Raw genomic sequence first — 27,972 nt, forward strand, 5'->3', positions numbered from 1 at the left:
CAGCATCTCATCAACGCGCGCCCCCCCCAAACATGTGCATGAGGCCCCAGGCTGCCTGTAGGTTAGGAACACTCTATGGTGCTGGCTGTGGTTTGACACAAGAGGGTCCCAGAACCCACTGGGTGCTTCAAAAGGCTTAGGTTGGTTCTACTTTCCGACCTATAGGGGGCCCACCCCACTGGCTTCTGCCTCTGTGCCCGCCCCTCCCTCCGCCCCCCTGGGGCGGGACTTAGATTTTTTAGGTCAGAGGGTCCTGGTTTAGGAGGGAGAGGGTGGGAGGCCCCCAAGTTTTTGGCAGTTGAGCAAGAAGCAAGAAGGGGTCCATTTGTTGGAACAAATTCTGAGTAATGAAGGGAGGACAGATGGCTGATGCTTTTCAAGAACTCAGCGCAGCTATTCCCGGCCACAGAGGACACCAGCTGCTTGGCGCTGACTCTGCTGGCCAGTACATTGTTGCTGTCATCCAGGGTCCAAATCGGGCATGGAAGACTGGGAGGGACAAGACGTCTGGCTGGAAGCCCCTCCTTAGCCCGGCTCTTACCCCCTGCTCTCGCTGTCTCACCCACCCACCGTCTGCTCCACCCTGGGGATCTCAGGGTTGCCATGCCACGTTCATTTCGTTCATTCGGCGCACACCCAGTGCAGCCACAGGCTGCCGGGTCTACCTTCAGGCCTCCGACCATAGCTCCTAACCCTCTACCCTACCCCTGCCAGGCCGCCACACTCAGTGCCGGATTCTGTTTCTGTAACTCCCTCCCCTCTGAGCCTGAGCTGGAATTATGGGTCCCGGCACCCTCCCCAGACCCAACGAGAGCACCCTCTGGCCAAAGCAGACCCTGTCTCAGATGTCCTAAGGACCCCCACAGGCCTCTTCCTGTCTTTCCCGAGGCCCCTTCCCTGCTGCAGTCTCTCCCTCCCCTCTGCCCGCCGAACCACCCGATTCTAACTGCCACGTGTATACTGGTTACACTGTCACTGCAGGACTAAAACTGAGGTTTCCCTATCAGATTTCATTGTCGGTCCAGGGGGCTAAGGGGAAAACCTAAAAGGTCATTCAGCCCCAACATGGGTATGGGAGCAATTGATGCCCTTTCCCCAAATCTGAGCCCTGGCACCTACTTGTTACTAGCTGTTTCTCTCATTCTGACAGACACCCGACCCTCCCACCCTCAACCTTTGGGTGTTCTGGCCACTGCCATCCACCCTACAGCCTGGTTCCTAGAACCCCCTAGGGGATGAGGATCCTTCAGGACAGGCCAGCTGGTTCTCTTCACAAGGCAACGCTGGGTCCTCCAGCCGCCTGCTGTAACTCGAGCCGCCCGTCGCCAACCCCCCTCCCACTCCGCCCCGACTCTGCGGCCCAGGTCCCTGTGTCGCCTCGCACTGCCCCCTGTGGTCCTGAATCCGACAGCATGGGCTGCCGGGCCTGCGTCCATCTGGAGGGATCGGGTGCCCTACAACAGGGCCGCTGGTTCGGGGATGTCCTGAGCGGGTTGTGCCTTCTCTCCGCGCTGGTGTTGCTTGAGTGGCCTTGGGCGCCTGCAGAGAATGCCTGGAGTGCAGCGGTGAGCAGTCAAGGGGGCCGGGCGCGGGGAGCTTGTCTGCATCTGAGGGTCTATCTATCAGTGGGCCCATATGTGAGTGGGGTGATTGGGACTGATCCTGAGTCAGTCAGTGTGTCCAGTGGTCGCTGGTGGGAGCCAACATCCAACTCCAGCTCGGTCACTCTCATTGGCTATTTCTATTTTTTGACTTGCCGAGACAGGATTTCTCTGTGTAGTTCTAGCTGTCCTGGAACTCGCTCTGTAGACCACCTCCAGAGATTAAAGGCATGCTCCACCAAGCCTGCCTCATTCCTACGGGCTCTTAACAACTCCCTGTGCCTGGCTCGGGTGGGGGTAAAAGCAACTCATTAAGGGAGGGGTTCATCCACAACCTCCTGCAGTCCATTGTCTAACAGTCAGCTTTCTGCAACAATTCCGGGAACGACAGACTGCTTCTCCCGCCCCCTCACAACCACTTTTTTCCCCATGAAGAGGAATGTGGCTGCACCAAACCCTCCAGGGGTGTCCACTGCCCAGGCCCCCAGCACACTGACCATACTGGTGCCCCGAAGACGCCGATACACACTGACACCAGCCAGGCTGCGCTGGAACCACTTCAACCTCACATACAGGTGCCACCTGAACCCGAGGACAGGTGGGTCAGGCCACAACTCAGACACTGCCTGGGACATTAAGTCTCACAATCCCCACCCGCAGGATTCTCTCCTTTCCCCGGAACCTTTTAAACCCGGAAGAGACAAGGCAGGGACTGGCTGCCGCCTTTCGCATGTGGAGTGATGTTTCCCCATTCCGCTTCCGTGAAGTGGCCCCTGATCTTCCCAGTGACCTCCAGATAGGTGGGTGACAGAAGTGCTCCTGACCCCACCCAGCCCCCACAGGTGTTACTGCAGCCTTGTTTCCCTAGGTTTCTACCCAACCAACCACACCGACTGCTTGGTCTCTGCTCTGCACCACTGCTTTGATGGTCCCACAGGGGAACTGGCCCATGCTTTCTTCCCACCCCATGGTGGCATTCACTTTGATGACAGCGAGTACTGGGTCTTAGGCCCCACACGCTACAGCTGGAAGAAAGGTGATCCAACTCCTTGGTCTGGCCTCCTCCTGGGGGCCCCCATTCTCTCCACCACGTGGGCTACAGAGGGCTCTGGGGCAGTAAGAATTTCCTGGGGCTGAATACTTGAGTGAATATTTGAAAGGAATTATGGTTCTCACAGGCCTCAGCCCCCCCCACCCCCCAAGTCAGGAGAGGGAGCTGGAGTTGCATTCCTGAGGGCCAAGCTCACAGCCTAGGCTGGGAACAAACTTATCTTCCTTGGCTGTGGGTTAAGGGTGGTTTGCAGCTGGGCTCCCCAATCAGTGCTGGGCCTCCTGGAACAAGACTGGGAGTGGAAGGGCTGAGTGCTCCCAAGTACTAAGCCAAGGGGCCCACAGGCGTATGGCTCACAGACCTGGTGCACGTGGCGGCCCATGAGATTGGCCATGCACTGGGGCTGATGCACTCACAGCAACACGAAGCACTCATGCACATCAATGCCACACTGCGAGGCTGGAAGGCACTGTCCCAGGATGAGCTGTGGGGATTACACCGACTCTACGGTGGGTACAACGGGGCAGGTGGGTGGGCCGATAGATAGTAGGGCTCTAAGCAAGCCCTGAGCCATGTTGCTCTCTGTTAGGCTGCCTGGACCGGCTATTTAGATGTACATCCTGGGCACGAAAGGGATTTTGTGACACCCACCAGAGGCTCATGAAGAGGCTCTGTCCCAGAAGCTGTGACTTCTGCTATGGTGATGAAGGCTCAGTGGGGTTAGGGTGGGGGTGAGGTCTCTTAGCCAAAGTCTCCCTCCACTTGGGCCTGGTTTGATGGGGAAGAAGTACTGACATGGCATTTCACCATTCTCTGAGCAGAATTCCCATTCCCTACTGTGGCCACCACCACACCACCCACCAGAATGAAAACAAGGTTAGTGAAAGAAGGGAGGAACATGACCTTCCACTGTGGGCAGAAGATCCTACATAAGAAAGGCAAAGTATAGTAAGTAACCAGGAGGGGGCAGGCATTTCTAGAGGGGCTGGGGCTGCCTGGGTATGCTGGCGGGTATATCCTGGGGGCTTGGCATAGGTAGGGGTGAAGGACCTCCCCGCCCCCCTGCAGCTGGTACAAGGACCAGGAGCCCCTGGAATTCTCCTACCCTGGCTATCTGGACCTGGGTGAGGCACAGCTGAGCATCATTGCCAACGCAATCAATGAAGGCACCTACACCTGTGTGGTGCGCCGGCACCAGCGAGTTCTCACTACCTACTCCTGGCGGGTCCGAGTGCGGAGCTGAGCCTGCCAACAGCCTCTGTGCTGGAAGTCAGCAGATAAAGCGCTTTTCCTCTGATGTCTCTGTGCTGTTTCATGGGAAGAAGGAAGGCCACCTCTGCCTACCTGTCAGTCAGTACTCCCCAGAGCAGTGGGGTCACAGCACCACCTAGGGTGTGCTGAGGGAAGAATGTGCACGGGCCCTAGGTGAGGCTTCAGTGTGAATAAGGAAGAGGCCGAGGACCAGCTGAGGCATAAAATAGAGGCCCCAAGTAGTCACAGAACTTTTTTTTTTCTTTCCTTCAGGCCAACACCTTTCTTAGACACATTGGAGGTGATGTGGGATGCGTGAAGGGAGGAAAGAGCTAGGAGGTCAGGAAAGGCTTGGCATGTGTGAGTCAGAGCAAGAGAGTACCCAATCCTATAATCTCAGTCTGCTCCCCAAAGTCTGCAGCTAGCCTCTCCCCATCCCAGAGACACTTACAGGGTTCAGCTGGGAGCCAGCAGGCTGAAAAAAAAGAAAAAAGAAAAGGACACAGAGAAGCTTCCTCCAAGAATATTTTACTACTTAGACACCCAACAACCTCATGTATAAAACCCACTGTGGGTGAAGGTGTCACATACCTGGTTCTGAGGGCCAAGGTCTGTGTGGATGGGGCTTGTTTAGATACCCCAGTGAGAAGCAGGCTGCCTCACCCATCACACACAGCCAGTGTGATATTTTATGATTCGTTAGATCATAAACAAAACAATTACCACACCAACCTCCAGGACTGAGAAGCAGACAACTCAGTTCTGCTCCAGCCTGGGTCCTACTGTGCCCAGGGTCCTATTCTGGCACCTACAGATGCCCACCCCACCTCACCAGGCAAGTTAGACACCTCTGAAAACTCTTTCCTTTCCAGAAGGAAAAATGTGATTTAATTCTACAAATTTATAACCTGACCCAAAACAAACTTCACGGAGAAAACGAAGCAAAACAAGGTTGTCCTGAATCAGCAGATCTGCCTGTCACCAGCTAGCTGGCCAGGGTCAGTCAATCTGACCTCAGAACTTGAGGCTGAAGCCAGGGCCAGCAGCTGAGGCTCCCTGGTTGGTGGTGGTGAGGTGGAAGCCCGTCTCCTTCAGGTCATCATCACCCTGCAAAGCAGCAAAATAGCCATGAGGATTGTGTCCCTACCGAGTCTCCCCCATGGGAACCCCTACTAGTCATGCCCCTCACCAGCTGGCTGTAGCCCAGGCCGCCCTCGGGGGGGCGTGGGCTCGTGCCTCGCTTCACCCTCTGCTGCTCACTCTTGGCGGGCCACGTGGGAAACATGGACGGGTCAATGGGGAGGGGAGTCTCTCGGAAATACTCGTGCTTCAGGCCGTCTTCTGCGCTGATCCTCCTCCCAGGGTAATATGTCAGGAACCTGAAGAGAATGGCACAGGACAGTGGGGACCTGCTGTGTGCATCAGGGCACATGTGGCCAACACAGACAGAGCCCAGCCTGTTGGTTGAGATGGAAGATGAGAACCTCTGGGACTCAGCATCTCCTAAAACCTGCTATTTATTCGGGGGCTTCCAGACCCCAGGGCAGTTCTGCAGGAGAATCAGCACAGAACCCAGTGGCTGCACACTGTGCCATCCTTAGACTTACTTGTTCATGAGATCAAAGCCCTGATCTGATAACAAAGCCCCAAATCGCTTGCGGAGGTTGTTATAGGGATACTCGCTGAAGGTCATCTTCTTGACTGCTGGGAGGTCATTATAGCCAGGCCAGATCTTCTCACTGGGAGTCCCCAGGTCCTGAAAAACAAGGATGTCTGAATTCAACATGCCCTCCATGGTACCCATGTCACTTTTATCAGAAAGGCCACCAAAAGCCACAGTGTGGTCTGGATCCCATTCTGGATCCCAGTTCTGCAGACACATTGCAGGTCATTTTCTAGAAAGATAGGCCAGCCTTGATGTTCACCTTGAAAACCTTGTTGATCTGATCGATCTCTGACTTCCCAGGGAAGAGAGGTTTCTGTGTCAGCAGCTCTCCAAAGATACAGCCCACTGACCACATGTCCACTGCTGTAGAGTATTCCTAAGAGACGACATGGTCAGATGCCTGAAGGCCCACATCAGTGTCAGCCACAGGTTTGACTGAGGACACTATGGGGCAAGGGAGGTTCTCAGACCCCTCTTCAAACTCACCTTAGCACCAAGCAGCAGTTCTGGGGCACGATACCACAAGGTTACGACAACGGGAGTGTAGGCCTTCAGGGGTGAGCCATACTCCCTAGCCAGCCCAAAGTCACCCACCTATAACAACAAGGTAAACAGTGTGGCCTGTAAGACCAGGCTGTGGAGGGGTTTCCAGGGATGAGGTGGGAAAGTACAGGGGCTCACCTTGAGAATGCCAGCGTGGCTCAGCAGAAGGTTAGAGGTCTTAAGGTCACGGTGCAGTATCCAATTGTCATGGAGGTGCTTTACCCCACTCAGCAGCTGGATCATCAGGGTCTTTACCTCCCCTGTGAGAGTAATGAGATCACACACATGCTTCCTTTACCTCATGAGTTCCCAACACCCCTGCAAAAGGGCCCAGAGACTTGGGGTTATTTATGTAATCTAGTAGCAACTAGACTTTTGGGGCAAGTTCATCCAGGAACATTTCCAGCCCAGGGTGGCTCTGAGCTCACTATGGCCACCACTCATACAGACAGGATCACTAGAAAGGCACTATTCCTCCCCTTGCTCAGAGATCCCCCACAACATACCAGAGAACAGGGTGCTCTACCCTCATCTCATGACTGAACAGCACTGGCCGCCTTGGGTGGCATGCAGCCATACCTGGCAGGAAGGGCTGCTTCATGGTCTCCATCAGGCTCTTGAGGTCATGCTCAACATAGTTCATCACAATGTAGATCTTGTCCATGTTACTTCCCACCACGATTTCCTAGGAATCAACAGTGACCTATGGGTTTGGGCATGGCTCCTCCCTGCAACCCCACCCTGACAAGCACTGGTTCTCGGAAAACTGAAATTGAAGATACATGCTGTGTATCATAGGTAGCAAAGACCTACTAAGCCTTCTTGGGAAGCTGTTATCTTTGGAAGTGCTAACACTTGACCCTATGATGTCATAGACCCTTCTCCCTTGTCCCTAAAAGAGGTAGACTCCCACACAGGCAGGACATGCCAAGTGAGGAGACTGAGCCTTACTCGGACAGTGACGATATTGGGGTGCTGGGCCTTGAGAATGGTGTTGATCTCCCTCAGTGAGGTGATGGGGAAGCCTTCCTTCTCCTTCTCCATCTTTAGCCGTTTCAGAGCCACAATTTCATCTGTAAAGAAAATACTGTAGCTGGGCATGGTGGCTCATGCTTGCAATCCCAACGGGGGAGAAGCTGAAGCAGGACTGCCATGAATTGGAGGCTAGAGAGCGGGACAATGTCTCAAAACACCCACAACAGTCACCTGTGGTCACACGGGCCTCTAATCTCAACATGTAGGAAACAGAGATAGACAGATCCCTTCAAGATCAGTCTGGTCTACATTGTGAGTTCCAGGACATCCAGTGCTACATAGAGAGGGAGGGCCTGCCTCAAACAATGCAACCATGTAAATGCAAACTGAATTAAGAAACACATCAAGGGCTGGAGAGATGGCTCAGAGGTTAAGAGCACTGACTGCTCTTCCAGAGGTCCAGAGTTCAATTCTCAGCAACCACATGGTGGCTCACAACCATCCATTATGAGATCTGGTGCCCTCTTCTGGTGTGCAGATATACATGGAAGCAGAATGTTGTATACATAATAAATAAATAAAATTAAAAAAAAAAAAGAAAACACATCAAGATAATCAACCATGATCAAATTGGCTTTTTTCAAATATGTAGGATATGTACATATATATGTAGGATAGTTCAATATAAGCAAGTCATTTATAAATATTTATAAATTTTTATAATTTATAAATATTATAAATTACATAAATGGACACAGGAACAGAAATTACATGGTTATCTTGATGGATACCAAGAAAGGCTTTTTGACAAAATCCAACATCTCTCATATTAAAATTCCTGAAGGAATAAATCTCAACATGGTAAAGGATAATAACATTGTATTAAGTGGGGGAAGCGCAAAAGCATTTCCAGTGTTTGGAGATGGCTCCGCAGTTAAGCAGTTAAGAGCACTCACTGCTCTCAGGAAACCCAGGTTCGGTTCCCAGTGCCCTCATGGCTAATTACAACCATCTTTAACTCCAATTTCAGAGGATCTGATGCCCTAATCTGGCTTCCTCAGGCACCACGCACACACATAGTGCACAATCATGCAAGTAAAATACCAACACACACATAAAAAAAATAAAAATAAAAAATAAAAGCATTTCCACTAATACAAGGAACAAGATAGGGAGTCCATTATCTCTACTCTTATTCATTAAGGTACCGGAAGCCTTAAAAATCAAATGAATAGAAACAGGAGTCAAAATATCTCTACTTACACATGCTAGAGTCATCTGAAAGGAGGGGACTTCAATTGAGAAAATGCATCCATAAAACATTTTCTCAGTAAGTGATAAAACCAGCGTAGGGCACTTTCTGAATTAGTGGTTGATGGTAGAGGGCCCAGCCCATTGTGGGTAGTGCTATCCCTGGTCTTAGTTCTATTTTTTTTTTTTTTTTTTTTTTTGGTTTTTCGAGACAGGGTTTCTCTGTGTAGCTTTGGAGCCTATCCTGGCACTTGCTCTGGAAGACCAGGCTGGCCTCAAACTCACAGAGACCCGCCTACCTCTGCCTCCCGAGTTCTGGGATTAAAGGCGTTGGCCATCAACGCCTGGCTTGGTCCTGGTTCTATAAGCAAGCAGGTTGAGCAAACCAGTAAGCAATTCTCTATCAGTTCCTGTCTCCAGATTCCTGCCCTGTCTGAGTTTCTTTCTGTCCTGTCTTCCTTCAGAGATGGACTACTGCTGGGGGAAACAAAAGACCTTGTGTCCACAGAACACTGAGGAGACCAGGAATGTTAAACACACAGGGGTTCCCTCTTAGTGGAATAGGTAAAATACCTGTTTTTCCATCCAGAAGGCTGATTTTGTTAACCTGGTGACCTTCAGTATCTGTGGAGGCAGACCTCACCCAAATCCCCCAGAATGTTTACCCCAGACTCTCCCCCCAGACTGTTATCTTTAGCTCCCAGTTAAACCCATCCTTAGGGGAGGTGTCACATGGACCTATAGCTATCGGAGGTCACACTATTCTAGACCTTTTAGCCATAGACCCCACCCTCATGGTCACATGTAATCTGTAAAGGAGTCTCTATGTAGTCACACCTTAAGCTTTACTGTGCACCCTGAATGGGAATGATTGTTGCCTGGAAACTTTTCCCAAAGTGTACTATGTTTTAAATACAGTAACAATGAACCACCTGGCATTAGACTCTGTGAAGTCTGATCCAGGGTGAGAAGTCAATCTGAACTGGGTTTCATTCTCATCTCTTCTCGGATCATGGCCTGCATTAACACCTGCAGGGTCCTTGTCAGAATACAATGTGGGCTGGGTGGTGGTGGCACAGGCCTTCAATCCCAGCACTTGGTAAGGCAGAGACAGGCAGAGCTCTGCGAGTTCAAGGCCAGCCTGGTCTACATAGGGATTTCCAGGCCAGGCTCCAAAGCTATTAGAAACCCTGTCACGAAAAATAAATAAATAAATAAATAAAAAGAATACAATGTAAAACCCTTTCCTCCCCAACTTGCTTTTGGTCATGGTGTTTCACTGCAGCAATAGTAACCTTAATAAGATAATAGGAGACACTAAAGACTCCACAAGATAACTGCTAGAACAGAGAAACATTTTCAGCAAAGTGGTAGGATACAAACTTAACACAGAAAAATCAATAGCCTTCCTATATATCAATGACAAACATACTGAGAAAGATACCAGAAAAACAATTCTATTCACAACAGCCTTTAAACAAAACAAAACCTACCAGGTGTGGTGGCACACACCTTTGATCCCAGTGCTTCTGGAGGCACAGTCAGGTGGCTCTCTGGGAATTGGAGGCCAATTGGACTGCATAGTGAGTTACAGGCCAGCCAGGGCTACACGGTGACACCCTGTCTAAAACATCAAAAAGTTTGTAACTAGCAACAAACAAAACACAAAACCAAAACAAAATCTGACCTTGGAGTAACATACACTAAGGAAATGAAAGAACTCTGTAAGAAAACTAAAAGATTTGGGGTAGAAAGATGGTTCAGTGGTTAAAAGCATGTACCGCTCTTGCAGAAGATGTAAGTTCAATTCCCAGCACCCACTTCCTGTAACTCCAGATATAGGGGGATTCATTGCTTTGGCCTTCCTGGGCAACTGTACACACATGTAATTGTACACACATACATAGATAATTTAAAAAAATCTGATGGCTTAAGAGCACTGGCTGCTCTTCCAGAGTCTGTGAATTTAATTCCCACCAACCACATGGCAGCTCCTCTATAATGAGATCTGGTTCTCTCTTGTGGCACACAGGCATGTGTGCAGGTAGAAAATGGCACATATAACTAAATAAGTAATTTTTTTTACCTTGGTCTACAGAACTAGTTCTGGGACAGCTAGGGCTGTTACATAGAGAAACACTGTCTTGAAAAACAAACAAACAAAAAGGGAAGAAATTGAGAAAGACAATAGAAGATAGAAAGACTACCCATGCTTGTGGATTGGCAGGATAAATATTGTGAGAATAGGTCACTCTACCAAAAGCAATAAAAACGCCTACTTAATTCTTCACAAAGATAGAAAAAACAATTCATATGGAAACACAAAAGAATTCTGAGCAAAAAGAATCTTGCTGGGAGACACACGCCTTTGATCCTAGCACTTTAAAGGCAGAGGCAGTCAGGCAGATTTCTGAGTTCTAGGCCAGCCTGGTCTACAAAGCCAGTTTCAGGATAGCCAGGGATACACAGAAACACCTCTGTCTGGAAAACCAAAACAACCAACCAAACAACCTCCCCACCCGCAAAACAAGACTCCTGTTGGAGGTATCACCATCCCTGATCTTCCTTCCTTTCTTCCCTACCCACTCTGTTTCGTTCCTTGTCTCACTATGTACCCTTGCTGGCCTAGGGCTCACAGAAATCTACCCGCCTCTGCCTCCCGAGTGCTGGGATTAAAGGCGTGCATCACTTTGTCTGATTTCAAGGTACACTAAACCAAGGCACAGAAATAAAATCAGCACAGTATTGACTTAAAGACAGAAAGAACAGTAGAACAGAAAAGAGGGCTCTGACACAAGTTCACTGTAATATATATTATAGATTATAAATTATAAAAGTATATATTTTTACTTTATGTTTTAGTTTGTTAAAAGAGTCGTCAATTAAGATGTTCTCCTTTGTCTTCTCCAAATGTCAGAGGAAAAGCAGGGAGTACACCTCAAAGTATAGAACTAGATAAGGACTTTCTTAATAGCATCGAGTCACTTAAGGCCAGTAACAGATAAATGGCACCTCCAGAAGGGCCCATTACAGGAGGGAGAGAGAACATGCCTTAACTGGAGTAGGGGAATAGCAGAATACATGATATTAAATTTAGGGGAGTGTTGGACATGGTGGTGTGTATTTTTAATCTCAGCACCTAAGAGGTAGAAGCAGGTGAATGTCTGAGTTTAAAGTCAGGTTGGTCTACACAATGAGTTCCAGACAGCCAGGTAGATATAGTGAGACCCTAAACCAAAAAACAAACTAAAAACCACAAAACCCAAAAAAATCCAAATAAAAAGTACTTGGGGTTAAAGATTTAAGCAGAGAGGGGTGGGGGCAATTAGGAGAGGACAGAATGGGCAGTAGGTTAAGCAATAATAAAGAAATATGAAAAATCCTTATGGAAACACACTATTTTGTAAAATGACTAGATAATACAATTTTAACTTATTTTATGCATATAGGTATTTCCTTTGCATGTATGCTAAATTTACCACATATGTACAACACCCAGAAAGGCAAGAAGAGTGTGCAGGAATTCCTTAGGAAATGGAATTACAGATAGTTGTGAGTCACCATGTTGGTGCTGGGAATCAAACCTGGGTCCTTTATAAGGGTAACCAATCTTAACCACTGAGCTAGCTCTAGACCCCTTATTAGAGAATACAAACTTTTCTTTGCTTGTTTTTTGAGACAGGGTTTCTCTGTGTAACAGCCCTGGCTGTCCTCGCTCTGTAGACCAGCCTGACCTCAAATCGGAGATCTGCCTGCCTCTGCCTCCCAGGTGCTGGGAGTAAAGGCGTGCACCACCACTACCCGACTAAATATTTATTTCTATACTCATGGATTAGTGCTGCTTTTAACCTTGGTCAGAAAAGCTTCTTTCAGCAGTGGGCTCAGGCCTAAATAGGACACTCAGTCCAAGGTTCAGGAAGCATCAGGAGTGAGGGGGAAGGGAGAATGTGAGAGCTGAAGGATGGGGAAAAGGGTACTGTCACTGTAAATGGCATCTTTTGAACACAACATGGCTGTTGCACACATGAACTCACAGCAGCTGGTCACCCATACAAGTTCAAGCCAGTCAACATAGGAGGGGCTCATGGACCAGAGCCTTATCCAGGAGATACTGGCAGGAGATAGCATCTGGGTAAGGGAGAACCACAGGTGTGGTCTATGGTAGGCTGCTTATGCTCCAGTGGATGGAACCACACCCAGGCACATGCTGGAAGCACTAACAGACCCAAGCTAATTATAAAGTTAGGAGGGAAAAAAAGGGGAGAAAGGGATGTGTTTGAGTTCATATGATCAAGATACATTTTATACATGTATAGAATTATAAGAGAATAAACTCTAAAAGTCATGTAAAGGGGCTGGAGCGATAGCTAAGCAGTTAAGAGTATTTGCTGCTCTTCCAGATGTCCTGAGTCTTGTTTCTCAGCACCTATGTTGGGTAGCAACAATTGCCTATAATTATATTCTAGGAACTCCAAAATCTGCTCTGGCCTCGGTGGGCACCTGTACTCATGAGCACATGAAACACCTCCTCCCCACATATATATATATATAAATTTTTAAAAAATCATGTGAAAACAAGAACAAAACAAAACCCAACCAGAAACATTTGTGAGAAAACAAATATGGACTAAAAACTATAACGTGGCTAGGAGTGTTGGCGTATACCCATAATCCTAGCACTCGGGATGCAGAAGACAGGTGGATCTCTGTGAGTTTTAGACTAGCAGTGGTCTACAGAGTGGGTTCCAGGACAGGCTCCAACGCAATACAGAGAAACCCTATTTCGCAGAACCAAAATCAAACAAACAAAAACCCCAAACCCCAAACCCAACAACAAAATCCAAACAAAAGAAACAAAAACAAAAACAAAACCAATAAAGTAAGTCTTGGTGTTAGGTAGGGAGGTATAGAGTGGAACCAGCACCAAGAAAAGGGCAGGGTTACTTTCAAAGATCCAATGGACCATGCAGAATGAATCCACATTTAACAACCATGTGCTGGCATGGAAAATAGGCAGAGACTACAGGCGAGCGGTAGGACACTCTCAACATTCTTTCAGTCTGCACGAAAACCAAGAGGGGCTGGTTTTCTCCATGGAAAGCACTGCCTGTTAGAACTCGCAAGATGGAACTTACACAGATGCAAGGGCAACCAACTCATCATTACTCAGAAAAGACTCCTTGTCCCAGGGCAGGGCAGAGCTTTCTGCTGAGTAGTCTCTGGCCCTAACATTCCCTTAACAGATAACCTACCTGTTTTCTTGTCCTTTGCTCTGTAGACTACTCCATAGGTTCCTTCTTCAATTCTGTTCAGGCACTGGAACTCTTCTACACTCCGGCATCCCTGTGGAGGATATCAACAGCCATATTTGACATTCTAGCATGCTTTATCTGCACCTAGTACAAGACAGGAGAACTGGAAAATGAGGCTAAGGGACTTTGGATGAACCAAAGTGTGGCTGGTATGAATAGTTTTCTCTGTTTTGTCCAAGACTACCAACCACTTTTGTATTAATGAATTGGCATGAATAAAAGCATCTTTTACACCTGCATCTTCTGCCTGGTGAACTATGCCACCCTAGAGAGGGTGTGGCCTGCCTGCCCCTGCTGCCGATCTTCTATGCATACCATAGACTGGAATACCACTACTCTGTGTTGGACTTAGCTAGATTCAACTGTTTGGCAACACTAACTAACTGGAGGCCGGGTGACAAGGGCTCAGAATGCTGACATCAAGTACCCAGGAGGACTGTATCCTCTCAATCTTCCAGGCAATGTTATATATTCACTGGCAATTCCCTAAATGAAAGTTTGCAATCCTAAAACACATATTGAAATCACTTGCCATATCCAGAGATCAAGCAAAAAGCAGAATCAACAGCACAAGGCAGGACCATGACTAGCATCACGAGAGACATGTGCCATGACAGCATCTCAGGAGAGACATCAGCACCAGAAGCATGGTTCTGTAGTACCTAGTTAATTTGTAGATTGTCAAAGCAGGGAACGAACCAGCTTTGGGAAGAGCAGGTAGGGGTCTGACCTGCAGGGCCGGCAGGTACTTGGGCAGCTCCTGTTTTAGCTCAATGGGTGACAGGGCTGGAGAGTCAGGTACATAGTCTCCTTCCGTTGGGGCACTGCTCTGTGGGGTCCCTTCACCCACTTCTTCTTCCCCTTCTTCACTGTCCCCAGAATCTCGGTCAAATCGCGACTCTGGAACTGTAAGAGTTAAAAGTTACCTAGAGTGAGGCCTGTAGCCCTGGAGATCTAGACAAAGGAAGAATCTGAGCCTGAACCAGATACTAGGCTCATAGGATGAGGGTAGGTGACACATGAAGTGGTTAGGCCCACACCTCATATCCACCAACCAACAACCCTGTTAGCTGCTTGAGGCCAGGCCAGGTTTCCCACCCCATAAGAGTGAGTGCCTATGTCACCAGACCCAGAAACTGCTCTCCAACAAAACCCGATTTCCTTTGATCACAAAACCCTGGGCTCCCTCAGCATCTAAGTCACAGTGGGCACACAGGAGGATGCCATCCAAATTAAGTAATGCCAGCTATGGTAGGCACAGGCTGCAAAGTGGGCAAAGATGTGTTCTTTGCAAATCACACCATCTCTCAGGCGGCTTCCTCTGTCCCCAGACACTGTCAGGACAACAGCAGTTCTCTACAGTTTCCAGGAAAAGTCTTGAGTTTATGGAGTATTATGTGCTATGGAAGGTTTTTTGTTTTTTTGGTTTTTTTTTTTTTTTGAGAGTGGGAGGGTGGGGTTGGGACCTGGGGCGGGGGAAGGGAATTTGGAGACAGGGGTTTCTCCATGTAGTCTTGGCTGTCCTGGAACTCACTCTGTACCAGGCTGGCGTTGAATCAACCACCGACCAACTCTGGATAGTTTGTATTAACAGAACCAGGCAGTCTCACTCACAGGGACAGGCACTACTACAAAGAGGTCCTTACCAACCAAGATGTGGTTTTCATTTTCTCTTTCTTCATCTTCACTCATTTCTTCATCACTCACTTCTTCTGCAAAAGAAAACAGGTGTGTGCTCACATCAGCGTGGCTGAGAGCTGGACGTGGAATGACCAGGTTGCCCTGCATCAGGCCAACCTAATGGTTAGCAAGACAGTTTTCTTGTCTACCAAGTTTGAGTTTATTTTCCCAGTGGTATCAGGGATTGAACCCAGGGCCTCACATACTCTAGGCAAGTACTTTATCATTGAACCACATTCCCAGGCCCAATTTTGGAGTCAATGTGGATCTCACAAAGTAAGGCAACTTTATTTGGGTATGTGCTTACATTAGACTTTAAACAATGCAATCCATGTGACCTGCCAGCTCCTCACCTGCAGACTGTTCTGAGGCTTCCTCTGAGTTGCTCCCAGTCTCCTCTTCCTCTTCCTCTTCTTCCTCCTCCTCCTCCTCCTCTGATTCTTCACTGGTGCTCCCTTCTTCCTCTTCTTCCTCTTCCTCTTCTTCCTCCTCCTCCTCCTCAGAACCTGAGCCTGATTCTGCTACAGAACAAAACAGTCACAAGGTAAATCTTTGCTTGCCTCTGGCAGCAGCATCCAAGTCTCAGCCAGGTGACCTCAGATACCTGATGAAGACTCGGCTGAGCTAGTTTTCCTCTCACTGTCACTGATGTCCTGTAGGTCTGACAGAAGGTCTCGTTCTTCCATTTTCTCTTCTTTTACTTTGAAATAAACCATACAGAGCTGAATTTGGGGAGATGTTTGAAAAATTATTGTTGCTTTCTACAATTACTTCACTTACTGATTTTTAACTATGAGTATTTGCCTGCATGTATGTACATCATGTGTGTCTCTGGTGCCTCCTGAGACCAGAAGAGGACGGGTGGTGGACCCCTGGAACTGGAATCACGAATAGTTGTGAGCTGCCATGTGAGTGCTGGGATCGGAATTCAGGTCCTCTACAAGAGCAGAAAGTGTTCGTAACTGCTGATCCAGCTTAGTTTTTCTTTTCCAGTTCTTATTTTTTCTTTTTTGAGATGGGGTTTCACATAACCCAGGCTGGCCTAAAGCTTACTATGTAGCAGACAATGACATTGAACTTCTGATCCTCCTGTTTCTAACTCATGAAGACTGGGACTCTAGACCTACTCTAATATATGTATAACATACATTTAATGTGGTGCTTGGGATCAAACATTGAGCAGGCAATCTATTCTCAACCATGGGAAAATGTTCTTAAACAAACAAGACAAAACCACCCAAAAGTTAACATGCAGCTTACACAATGATCAGTTTCACTGTGTATGTCAAACAGTCCATCCACAAATATTTTGTTTGTTTGTTTTTGTTTTTTTGAGACAGAGTTTCTTTGTGGGACAGTCTTGGCTGCCCTGGAACTCACTCTGTAGACCACGCTGGCCTTGAACTCACAGAGATCTGCCAGCCTCTGCCTCCCAAGTGTTGGGGTTAAAGGCATGCACACCACCGCCTGGCCATCCACACTTATTTTAACTGAAAGAGTTCCTCCCCCCCCCAAAAAAAAATCAGCAACAAGTATCTTAGTTAAGAAACACATGCCTTAATGGGAGCTTGTGAGGAAGTCAGAGGACAATCTGTGTAATTGAGTTTCTCCTTCTGTCATTTGGGTCCCAGGCATCAAACTTAGGTCAGCACATTTTGCATTTTGGCAATCTTCAGGCTCACCAGATTTTATTATGGAAAAGAGATTGCTTGGGAAGGTTTTCCTTAATTTCATAAACTGTTTTCCCCCTCAACACATTTTAAAAATAAACTTTAGGCTAGCATATAATACAAAATAACAGGTTGCATTATGACACTTTCGTTCGTGTGTGTGTGTGTGTGTGTGTGTGTGTGTGTGTGTGTGTGTGTGTTTTCCAGGAAAGATACTCCAACCTTCCCTGGCCTCACCTGGCTTACGGTTGTCTCCCAGCTCAAAGCGCTCCCGTGGTGGCCGTAGAGGGCTGCGGCTCCAGTGGCCAACCTTTCCCTTATCACTGTAGTCCTCCCTCATGGTACGGTGATGTGCAGAGACTGTACACACAAAACAGAGCAGAGAAGTTGCTGGGAGTAGCCTTCCCAACATGGCTCCACCCTATGTATAACTGCCAGGGTGTTACAAACCCACATGGTATTAAAACTTTCAACATCACAGGACAAAAGCTCATTTGGAAAAAGCTCCAAGCTGGAGGTTATCAGCTGGCCAGAGGACCCTCTAGAATGATCTTCACTGGTTGCAGAGGCCAAGGTGTGGAAAAATTCTAGGAAGATGGTGGAAAGAGAAATGCTAGGGAGCACTTCAACATCAACTTGCCCTGTGTTATGCAATTAGTGTGGAACTCTGGAATCAGTTGAGGGTCTTTGAGTTCCAGGGGAGGGTTGGATAACAAACTGGTTAATTCTGGTCAATGTAGCGGTTGGCACAGCATAAGCTGCCTACCCTTGCCTCTAGACAATCAGTTATTATGGATTCCAGAGCAGTTTACAGGTGAAAAGACTTATCCCCCAATCATCAAAGACCTGTGCTCTCGATGCTGTTTGTAGCCCCAGTGGGATACAGCAGCCAAGCCACTGAGATTGAACATCACTCTGGTTAGGGTGTCTTTTAGACAATGTAAGGGCCAGGGCACTTACGCACACTTCTGTTTCTTCTTTTCCTCTCTTAGAAGCTAGATATTTAAGGTTGCAGGCATTCAAGCAATTAAATACATACACGGGGGAAGCTAGAAAGTAACTGCAGGTTCCCAGAGACATGCAGACTTAGATTTGGCCTGGGAGGATGTGCCAGGCCAACTGTCAGCATAGACAACACCAACACTCATGACACAGTCACAGTAAGCCCTGCAGAAGGGTCTGATCTCAGAATCATGACAAACATTCAAGTTAAACATAATCAAGACCAGGGGGAGCACATTGACCCCAGATGGTATCTGGGAGGCCAATACAGGACTGATCCAGACCCCTGAACATGGATGTCAATAAGGAGGCCTCTGCTCTACAGGGGGCCCCTGGTAGTGGATTAGTATTTTTCCCTGGTGTAAGAAAGGACTTTGAGAGCCCATCCCACGTGAAGGGATGCACTCTTGCCCTAGACACATGGGGAAGGGCCCAGGCCTAGCCCAGGATGATGTGGTGGACTTTTCGAAGCCCCCGTTGAGCGCCCTACCCTGCCTGGGGAGTGGAGGGTAGATGAGGAGGGAAGGGGGTGAGGGGAGGGAGTGGGAGAAGGGACTGACATGTGAAATAAGCTTGTTCCTAATTTGAACCAATAAAAATAAATAAATAAATAAACAAGACCAAGCAAGGTGGCACAAGCCTTTAATACCAGAACATGGAGGCAGAGGCAGAGGCAGAGGGAGACCCTGTCTAAGAAAAAGCAACCAACCAACAGTGCTGGATAGTTTTATGTCAACATGGCACAAGCTAAAATCATCTGAGAGGAGGGAATCTCAAATAAGGAAATGATTCCATAAGATGGCAGCTGTAAGCAAGACTGTAGAGCATTTTCTTAATTAGTGACTGATGGAGGGAGGGTCCAGCCCATGTGGAGGCTGAAATATCCAAACATAGGGCCTGAGAAAGCTAAGGAAAGTTCTGGACAAGTAGCCAGATGTAGCTTCCTATTCTTGCAGTCTCTCAGGTAGGCTTGTGCTCAGTGTCATACAGAGGTGTGAATACTGGCTGCTGCTTTCTTTGGAGTGGGGGATAGGGACGGGGGACTGTCACACGACACACATAACATGACCAGCCACCAGTGCCATGAGCTAAGCTGAGTCTTGCAGAGGCTAACATAACAGTTTAAGATTTGTCTCACTTGATCAGAGAATGCTTAGTAAAGCCAGGTCCAGACACATAAAACCTCTGATAAGGTATGAAAAGAATATATGAATTGAGAGACATAAAAATTAGTTTAAAAACAATAAAAGTCTTTAAACAGAGAATAAAATAATTCAATGAATGGGACCTCCTGAAACTAGAAGCTTCTATAAAGCAAAGGACACTGTAAATAAAAGAAAAACTGCTGCCTATAGAATGAGAAAAGATCTTCACCAACCCAACATCTGCTATAGGGCTGATCACCAAAATACACAAAGAATGCAAGAAATTAGACATCAAACTACCAAATAATCCAATTAAAAAATGGGGTACAGATCTAAACAGAGAATTGTTACAGAACAATCTCAAATGGCGGAAAGACACTTAAATGCTCAGCATCCTTAGTCATCAGGGAAATGCAAATCAAAATATCTCTGAGATAATATTTTACACAGATTAGAAAGGCTAAGATCAAAAACACTGATGATAGCTTATGTTGGAGAGGAATGTGGAGTAAGGGAAACACTCTTCCACTGCTGGTGCAAACTTGTACAGCTGATTTGGAAATCAGTATGGCGATTTCTCAGAAAATTGGGACTCAACCTACCTCAAAACCCTGCAATACCACTTTTGGGCATATACCCAAAGAAGTTACACTCAAGACTACAAGGACATTTGTTCAACTATGTTCATATCAAGGTTATTCATAATAGTTAGAACTTAGAAACAACCTTGATGCCCCTCAACTGAAGAATGGATAAAGAAATGAGGTACATTTACACAATGGAGTACTACTCAACACTAAGAAACAATGACATCCTGAAATTTGCAGGCAATGGACAGAACTAGAAAAAAACATCCTGAGTGAGGTAACCCAGACCCAGAAAGACAAATATAGTATTGTACTCACTCATAAGTGGATACCAGACATAAAGCAAAAGATACCCAGCCTACAATCCACAACTCCAGGGAAGCCAGAACCCTCTTCCAGAAACAGATGTAAGGAGATGCAGAAATTCACAACTAACCACTGGGCTGACCTCCTGGAGTACAATCAAACTGAGGGAGAATGGATAATATGAACCAAGAAGTCAAGACCAATAAGGGGAAACCCACAGAATCAGCTGACTCAAGCTGGTGAGGAATCAATGACTCTGACAACTCAGGAACCTGCAGAACACTGAAGTGGACTCCCTGAATATAGGTGACAATGGTGTGGCTGGGGCAATATATGAGGCCACTGGCAATGGTCCAAGATCTAACTCTAATGCACAAACTAACCCTGTAGAGCCCATTCTACATGGACAGATACCTTGCTTAGCCTAGGGAAAGGGTGGAGTGGTATCTTGAGTAAACTTCCTGGGGGAGGCCTTACCTTCTCCAAGGAGCAAATGGAATGAGGGGTGGGGGGAGTGGAAGAAGAGGGAGGGAGAGTGAACTGGATTGGAATGTAAAAAATAAATCAATAGCTGGGTCGTGGTGGCAGCGCATGCCTTTAATCCCAGCACTTGGGAGCCAGAGGCAGGCGGATCTCTGAGTTTGAGACCAGCCTGGTCTACAAGAGTTAGTTCCAGGACAGCCTCCGAACACACAGAGAAACCCTGTCCCCCCATTAATTAATTAATAAAAATTTAAGAAATGATAAGCCACATAAAGATGGAAAATAGAATCTGGATCCTACATGGTGTCGTGTTGCCTTTGAAGTTTTTGATTGCTGACAATGATAGCTGCTGAGAGACACTGGGTTAAGTAAACTGATAAATTAAATCAACGTATGTATTTTTAAAATTTCTTCAATAAGGAAATCGAAAAATATACTGCGTTGGAGAAGAGGTTATGCTTTTGTTTCTATAGGAAATTGAAGACTGTGGATTCACTGAAGTTTGATAGTGATCAGAGTTTCTTTTTGTCTGTAGCCAGAATCAAAACAAACAAACAAAGAAAACTAAAAAAATGCCAGGCAGTGGTGGCGATCACCTTTAATCCCAGCACTCGGGAGGTAGAGGCAGGCAGATCTCTGTGAGTTCAAGACCAGCCTGGTCTACAAGAGCGAGTTCCAGGACAGCCTCCAAAGCCACAGAGAAACCCTGTCTCGACCCCCTCCCCCCAAAAACCCAAAACACCCGGGGGACGGGACAAAAAACAAAAAACTAAAAAAGAAAAAATCTACAGGGCAGGTGATATATATATTTTGTCTGCTTAAGCATAAAACAAAACATCATCTTTGGCTGGCTTGTATACAAGGAATAATCCATACTTGTGTTAATATAGATATGTATGTTGCTTTTGAAAGTTTGTGTTTTCAGTGCAAGGGGAACACAACAATGAAAACAGGTGGCCCAGGTGATCCAGCCTCATAGAGTGCCTCTGTTGCAGTTTCCTCAGAGTTCTACATTCAAACAGCTTCAAGGATGCTGGCTGAGATGGTTCAGCTTCACAGGTTATTCCAGCCAGGACTTCAGATAAGCCTTGCATTATCCCATCACACCAAGACTGGACAACAGCTAGCTCTCCCAGGACTTAACTATTAACCAGTTTTCTCAGGGTCCCCTAAAGATGTCATCACCTCCAGCTTGGGGGTTTGGTGTGGTGGTCACAAGTTGACACTGGTCACCATAAGGGAAAAAGCTAAACAAAGGAGATTAGATTCAGGGATCTCTTTCTGAAGGAAAGAGATCAAAATTTTAGGAAATGTATAGAAAGTATAGCATAGAAATGATGGGATAAAAGAGTAGATTTTTTAGTTTACTTTTTAAAAGCCACTAGTCTTTTTTTTTTCTCCCTTTTTTGGGTTTTCGAGATAGGGTTTCTCTGTGGCTTTGGAGGCTGTCCTGGATTTAGCTCTTGTAGACTAGGCTGGTCTTGAGCTCACAGAGGTCCACCTGCCTCTGCCTCCCAATATGCTAGGACTAAATAAAGGTGTATGCTACCAATGCTTGGCTTAGTCTTAAATATCTTACATTGGTATGGAATTTTATATATTCAGACAAAGTTAAGTATTTTTTTTAGAACATGCTCTACATATGTTTATACTCATTCAAAGTATTGTACCTATGCAGCTCATTTAACAATGTAACATAAATTTCTAGTCCTTGAAAGTCATAATTACAAATTATTTAGGGAAAAAATGCAGGTTAGTAGTAAATCACCTATAACAATCAAATCTGTAGCATGTTAAATATGTTTTCAAGGTCAAACTGAGATATATTTCAGATACACAGTTGGTCTTCTGATACCTACAGAATAGTCAGTTATATATATATTTTTTTTCTTGGTTTTTTGAGACAGGGTTTCTCTGTGTAGCTTTGGAGCCTTTCCTGACACTCGCTCTGGAGACCAGGCTGGCCTTGAACTCATAGAGATCCGCCTGCCTCTGCCTCCCGAGTGCAGGGATTAAAGGTGTGTGCCACCAACGCCTGGCTTATAAAATGTTTTAATAACATAAGGCTTTCAGGACAGTGAGACATATCTGCTCCTGGCAGCACCAATTTACTTCAAAAAGGATGATGGGCATCAAAGAACCTCCATATGGAGCTTGTTTTCATCGTAGCAATGTTAGCCACTGTGCAAGAAACTGCCCTTGCCTTAACTGCTAACAGTATGCTGTCTAAATTGGACAACAGGACATGAAACAAGGCAACTGCTGAACTTTGTCAAGACAAGGTAGGACAGTCCTTCAAAATTCCTGCTTCACAGAAAAGTCTGTCAGATGTTTTAGGCCATAGACTGAAGATAGATGCCCCCCAATGTTACAGAAGAAACCTGGGCGTGACTATTCAAGCAGGCACGTACGTATCTCTGTCATTTCTTAGTTTTGGAAGTTACTTGCTCTGCACTTCCTGTTTACTTAGGTAATATTATACCCTTCTGGGGTCTTCGATGGGGTTGAAGACTAGGTAATCATAGTTACAGTTCTCATTAGTTGTGATAGAAGGTAAATTAGGTACAAAACTTTAGACTCGCCAAGATAGCATTTATAATGGAGTATTTACTCTGAATTTGTCAAATGCAAATGGATTGAACATTGTAAATATAATTCTCACCTGAGAATTGTCCTTATTGCATATAGTTCTACTATGTTAGAGTTAAAACCCTTTCCTTTTTATTTACACAAAAGGGGGAAATGTTGTGGGATATAGGATTACACTATGTAGGGATACGTCACTGTGACTGGTTCAATAAAAACCTAAATGGCCAATAGCTAGGCAGGAGGTATAGCAGGGACTTCGTGACAAAGAGCTCTGGGAAGAAGAAAGGTAGAGTTGCCAGGTGGAGTTGTGAGCTGGACATAGAGGGAGCAAGACATAAAGGAGGTCAAGTAAAAGCAGTAACACACATGGCAACACATAGATGAAAAAGTGTGTTAATGTAAGTTATAGGAGCTAGTGGGACAAGCCTAAGCTACAGTCCAATCTTTTATAATTAATAATAAGTCTCCATTATGTTTTTTTTGTGAACTGGCAGTACAGAGGAAGATTCACTATAGGTGGTGACATCCCTGGTCTGGTGGCCCTGGGTTCTATAAGAAAGCAGAATGAGAAAGTCATGGAAAGCAAGCCATAAAGCAGCATTCCTCTTGGTCTCTGCATTAGCTCCTGTCTTCAGGTTCTTGCCCCGAGTTCCTATGATGATGAACTCTGATATGAAGTATAACCCAAATAAACCCTTTCCTCCCCAAGTTGCTTTGGTCATGGTGTTTCATCATAGCAATAGTAACCCTAAGACACCAACCAACAACCAACCAACTAAATAACCAACCATATAAACAAACAAACATAAGCAAACAACTTTTAGCACTTGAAAAGCAGAGACAGATGGATCTCTGAGTTGGAGGCCAGCCTGGTTTACATAGTGAGTTCTGGAACATTGAAAGAAACAGCAATATTTGTCTCAGTCAAAGGTAAAGAAATAAACTATACCAGTATAGGTGTGATGGCAGATGGCAACAAAGAGGAGTCTGAAGATAAACCTATAGAAATGGCCTCGGGAAAATAGAACAGAGATAAGTCACCAGCCTGAATACAACCTCAGAGAAAGTACATGATTGGTGTCTATGTAGTGATACCATGGCCTGTATGCATGAATCTACCTGCTGCTTGGCCTGGGATAGCAGGGCTCATGGAGGTAAGTCCAAGGCTCATGCTCTTCTGCTGGTTGCCCAGGGCATGGAACAGAAGTATAAAGGAGCTGTGCTGTCTGACCTATCATAATCTGGACCACAGGAGGAAAGTGGACTCCTGGACCCGGGGTTCAACTAGCCTTCAGAGCCCTGCCCATCAAGGTATGAAGTCAAAGCAAGACTGAGGGTATTATCCTATGTGTCTACTAGTATCATGAAGAGGACTCCTTATGTCATTGTTTACTATGTAAACGCCTTCACAGAAACAAACAAACAAAAAACAGAGACTTTAAGACAACTATTTTAAGGATGCACTAAGAACTAAAGATGCAGCAAAATCAAGGAAATGGTACTATCATCAGGAAAATACCAATAAACAAATAGGAAACTCAGCTGGGCCTACTGGTGATACCCACAATCCCAGCTCATGCTAGCCTGACAAAAGATGACTGTCGAGAGGTCAATGGCATATCAAGATATCCAGTGAGTTCTAGGCCACCCAGACTAATTTGAGATCATGGCTCAAAACAAGAAAACAGATAGGTACTCTAACTGCTGAAACTCACATTTTCCAGAAGATATGAATATAAGCATTCATTCTGCTCAACATAGTCCAACATGGATGAACTAATAAACCCCACTGTACTATGTACAATGAAACTACTTTCTAGTGTAAGAAAACAACTAATGCATTTTTAAATGTACTAGTTTTAAACATACAACACACAAAGATACTTTTTTTTTTTTTTTTTTGGTGTCAGGGACAAATAAAATGGCTTCAGAGGCATAAAAGGAACATAATTTGCAGGCTGCTGAAGTGAAACTGGAATCAATTCAAATCTGTCACAACTTTGGAATGTTGTATGTGACCCCATGGTAACCACACCACTAACAAACAATTAAGACAGATATAGAATACATACAAGAGAAAGTGAGACAGGAACTCAAATATTTGGCTTAAAAATAGAGTAAGGAACTAGTGAGTTGGCTTGGTGAATAAGAGCACTTGTTTTTGCAAATGACCCAGGTTCAATTTCCAGTTCCCACATGAGAGGCTCATCTCATACATGTGGTATACAGACATACATGCAGACAAAACACACATCCACATAAAATAGTAAAAATAAAATTAAAATAGAAGGAAATAGATCAATGATACAAAAGATTATGATAAAGCAGAAATGAAGGGGATTTGTAATAGGACACACAGAATATAATGACAAAAGCAAGCCTATCCTGTCAGCTAGCCTTCAAAAGCAAAGTCTGACACAAATTTGAGTCCTAGCACCTACAACAGAGGCTTACAACATTCTGTCACTCTGGTCCTAGGGGATCTGATGCTCTCTTCAGACCTCTAAGGACACCAGACATGCATATGTTACACAGACACACAAGTAAAACACTCATAAACACAGAAGAAAAATAAATAAATCTTTCTTTAAAGAGGTAAAATGGATATTATAACATATGTTGAAATGGGAAGAAAAGGAGGGGTTTAGTAAAGCAAGCACAGGAGCCAAGAATGGCCTCTTTCTGCCTCCCTTCAGGGTCTCTCCCAAGGCCCAGTCAAGGTTGTCACATGACAAGCACTCTGGCAGAGCAAGCCATGTGTGTAAATCTATGACACCCCAGTCAATCCCCCAGAGGAGCCCAAGTAGAGGCCCCAAAGAGGGCAGTCCCTCCCTCCTACCTTCCCTACGTGCTTCTCTCTCTTTGCGGCGCTCTTCTGCCCTCCGTTCCCGCTCCTTCTGTTCCCGCTGTTCCTTCTGTTGCTCCCTCATCTTGCGCTCCCGCTCCCTCTTCCTTTCTAACTGCTCCAGGCGGTCCCTGGAAAAAGCACACCAGGTCATCCATCATGCACCTACCCCACAGGAAGTTTCTTTCTCAGCCAGGTTGTTTGATTTCTGCTCAACTTATGTAGTGTATTTGCAGACTGTAAATCCATAAATGGCTACTAAAGTGTGGAAACTGTATGTGCATATCATCAAGCAGTTCCTGGTGAGCCACAGCAGGAAAAGAAAAGTATAAGAGGAGACTACCATCTGTCAGGTTCCAAACACATTGGTTCTATTGCCTTGGTTGGCAGCTCTAGGAAAACCCAGCATGTAGATCCCTACATATACCAGAGAACCCAGGTTAGATCCAGTAGATCAGGAGTACACAAAGAAGTAGTAGAGAGGCCTTCTGGGAAACATCACTGGAGTTGGGAAGATGGACCTTGGGCCACTTCCTGTCCCAGACTGAGACAGTGTGGGCTTGAACATGATGGAGACAGCAGAGGAGCTAGTTGCTTGAAAACAAGGCAGGTATCACCTGAAGTGCAGTAAACTTACTAGGCACTGAAACATGACCAAGTGGTTAAATTCGTCATTTTTCATGTTCCTATGAATACACAAAAGGTTCTGTGTTTCTAGAGTTTTGTGTTTTAATTTCTTCTTTGATTTTAATATGTACACTTGATATATAATTTAAATTCATGGTTTGTTTGTTAGGGTTTCACTAAGTCTCCTGGCCTGGTTGTAATCTTTCAGTAATCCTTTTGCCTAAGTCCCCAAGAGCAGGGAATATAAGAGTGCACTTCAAGGCCTGGCTGGTTTCACTATTTACGGGGGAAGTAGGAAGTTGAGAGAGGGTCTCACAATGTAACTGAGGCTGGCCTGTAACTCATTATGTAAACCAGGCTGGTCTCAAACTTATAAAGATCCACGTGCCTCTGCCTTGCGAGTGACATTTGCACAAATTCTGCTGTTGACCTGAACATTCATCATTTCCAGTCTACAGCTCATCATGAAGGTCTGCCTGCCTGCCTGCCTGCCTGCCTGCCTGCCTGCCTCCCTCCCTCCTTCCTTCCTCCCTTCCTAGGCTTGTTAGCTATGAAGTCCACAAGGCCTGTTTACCATGGATTGTCTTTTTCTTTCACTTTTGTAGAAAAGTTGTGCCAGACACAGAATTCCTAGTTGAGATTTTTCCTAAACGGTGTAGAGTTAAATAACATCCTGACAGGAAGTGCAGATACTTCTGGCAACTCTGTGTTCCCCCTGCTCGGGGCTTACTGACTTATTTAGATATGGATGTCGGGTTTGTAAGCAAATCTGGGAAGCGCTCAACCACTATTTAGGAACCTAACCTTCTGACTTTCTCTGATTCTATGACTGTTGTTACAGAAGGATGGTACAGGGATGCTGCCCCCCACACAGGCCACTGGGAATTCCCTCTCTCTTCCTGTTCTTCAAAGAAGGTGACTCCTACTACTCTATTAAGTCTGTGTGCCATGTGCATGCCTAGTTGCTGTGGAGATCAGAGAGGGTATCAGATCCTCTGTAGTTGAACTGTAGTTATAGCCAGTTGTGAGCCATCATGTGTGTGCTGGGATATGAACCCTGGTCATTTGCAAGATCAACAAAGTGCTCTTAACTTTGAACCATCTTTCCAGCCCCATTACCCCTCAACCCTAGAAGGCTGGAAAAAGGCTCAGTGGTTAAGGGCACTGGCTGCTCTTCCAGAAGTCCAGAGTTCAACTCCCAGCAGCCACAGATCTCCAGTGGGATCTGATGCCCTCTTCTAGCATAATGTGTGCACATGTACGTATACGTATACGAATATAAAATAAATCTTTGAGGGGGCTGGAGAGATGGCTCAGCGGTTAAGAACACTGACTATTCTTCCAGAGGTCCTGAGTTCAATTCCCCGCAACCACATGGTGGCTCATAA

At 46.0% G+C, this 27,972-nt stretch overlaps 2 protein-coding genes across 11 annotated transcripts in view; one reads left to right on the top strand and one right to left on the bottom strand.

Moving 5' to 3' along the window:
* Window positions 1-78: 78 nt before the first annotated feature.
* On the top strand, window positions 79-3,949 carry LOC100770040 (matrix metalloproteinase-23). 2 transcript variants are annotated; one of them, XM_027398553.2, is made up of 8 exons: window positions 79-1,565; window positions 2,037-2,176; window positions 2,262-2,401; window positions 2,470-2,637; window positions 2,997-3,161; window positions 3,242-3,352; window positions 3,474-3,600; window positions 3,721-3,949. In XM_027398553.2, exons 1-8 carry the CDS (start codon window positions 1,236-1,238, stop codon window positions 3,893-3,895), a joined length of 1,356 nt encoding a protein of 451 aa, XP_027254354.1. In that variant the 5' UTR covers window positions 79-1,235; the 3' UTR covers window positions 3,896-3,949. The 2 variants fall into 2 exon arrangements, with proteins under 2 accessions (XP_027254354.1, XP_027254355.1); XM_027398554.2 differs by having other exon boundaries at window positions 3,474-3,528.
* Window positions 3,950-4,415: 466 nt separating this feature from the next.
* LOC118237656 (cyclin-dependent kinase 11B) overlaps window positions 4,416-27,972 on the bottom strand; it is a 32,274-nt gene continuing 8,717 nt past the window's right edge. For 6 of the 9 annotated variants that reach the window (XM_027398538.2, XM_027398545.2, XM_027398541.2 and 3 more), the window contains 15 exons: window positions 25,952-26,088; window positions 17,238-17,360; window positions 15,935-16,030; window positions 15,684-15,851; window positions 15,297-15,362; window positions 14,381-14,556; window positions 13,591-13,681; window positions 7,064-7,185; window positions 6,692-6,797; window positions 6,251-6,372; window positions 6,056-6,163; window positions 5,829-5,945; window positions 5,511-5,659; window positions 5,093-5,282; window positions 4,416-5,010 (listed from right to left, as the gene is read on the bottom strand). In XM_027398538.2, the coding sequence (XP_027254339.1) occupies window positions 4,918-5,010; window positions 5,093-5,282; window positions 5,511-5,659; window positions 5,829-5,945; window positions 6,056-6,163; window positions 6,251-6,372; window positions 6,692-6,797; window positions 7,064-7,185; window positions 13,591-13,681; window positions 14,381-14,556; window positions 15,297-15,362; window positions 15,684-15,851; window positions 15,935-16,030; window positions 17,238-17,360; window positions 25,952-26,088 (1,864 nt within the window). In that variant the 3' untranslated portion in view covers window positions 4,416-4,917. The remainder of the gene's footprint in view (window positions 5,011-5,092; window positions 5,283-5,510; window positions 5,660-5,828; window positions 5,946-6,055; window positions 6,164-6,250; window positions 6,373-6,691; window positions 6,798-7,063; window positions 7,186-13,590; window positions 13,682-14,380; window positions 14,557-15,296; window positions 15,363-15,683; window positions 15,852-15,934; window positions 16,031-17,237; window positions 17,361-25,951; window positions 26,089-27,972) is intronic. The other 3 variants (XM_035439336.1, XM_035439335.1, XM_027398544.2) reach the window with 3 other exon arrangements.

The sequence above is a fragment of the Cricetulus griseus genome, chromosome 2, assembly GCF_003668045.3.
Source record: "Cricetulus griseus strain 17A/GY chromosome 2, alternate assembly CriGri-PICRH-1.0, whole genome shotgun sequence".
Taxonomy (NCBI): domain Eukaryota; kingdom Metazoa; phylum Chordata; class Mammalia; order Rodentia; family Cricetidae; genus Cricetulus; species Cricetulus griseus.

What these genes read in the sequence shown, in the direction of transcription:
- LOC100770040 (XM_027398553.2), top strand. Translation starts at nt 1,236, where the DNA reads ATGAGGATCCTTCAGGACAGGCCAGCTGGTTCTCTTCACAAGGCAACG. An exon ending in CACTTCAACCTCACATACAG is followed by an intron (nt 2,177 to 2,261) that starts GTGCCACCTGAA and finishes CCCCACCCGCAG; the next exon opens with GATTCTCTCCTTTCCCCGGA. An exon ending in GGGATTACACCGACTCTACG is followed by an intron (nt 3,162 to 3,241) that starts GTGGGTACAACG and finishes GCTCTCTGTTAG; the next exon opens with GCTGCCTGGACCGGCTATTT.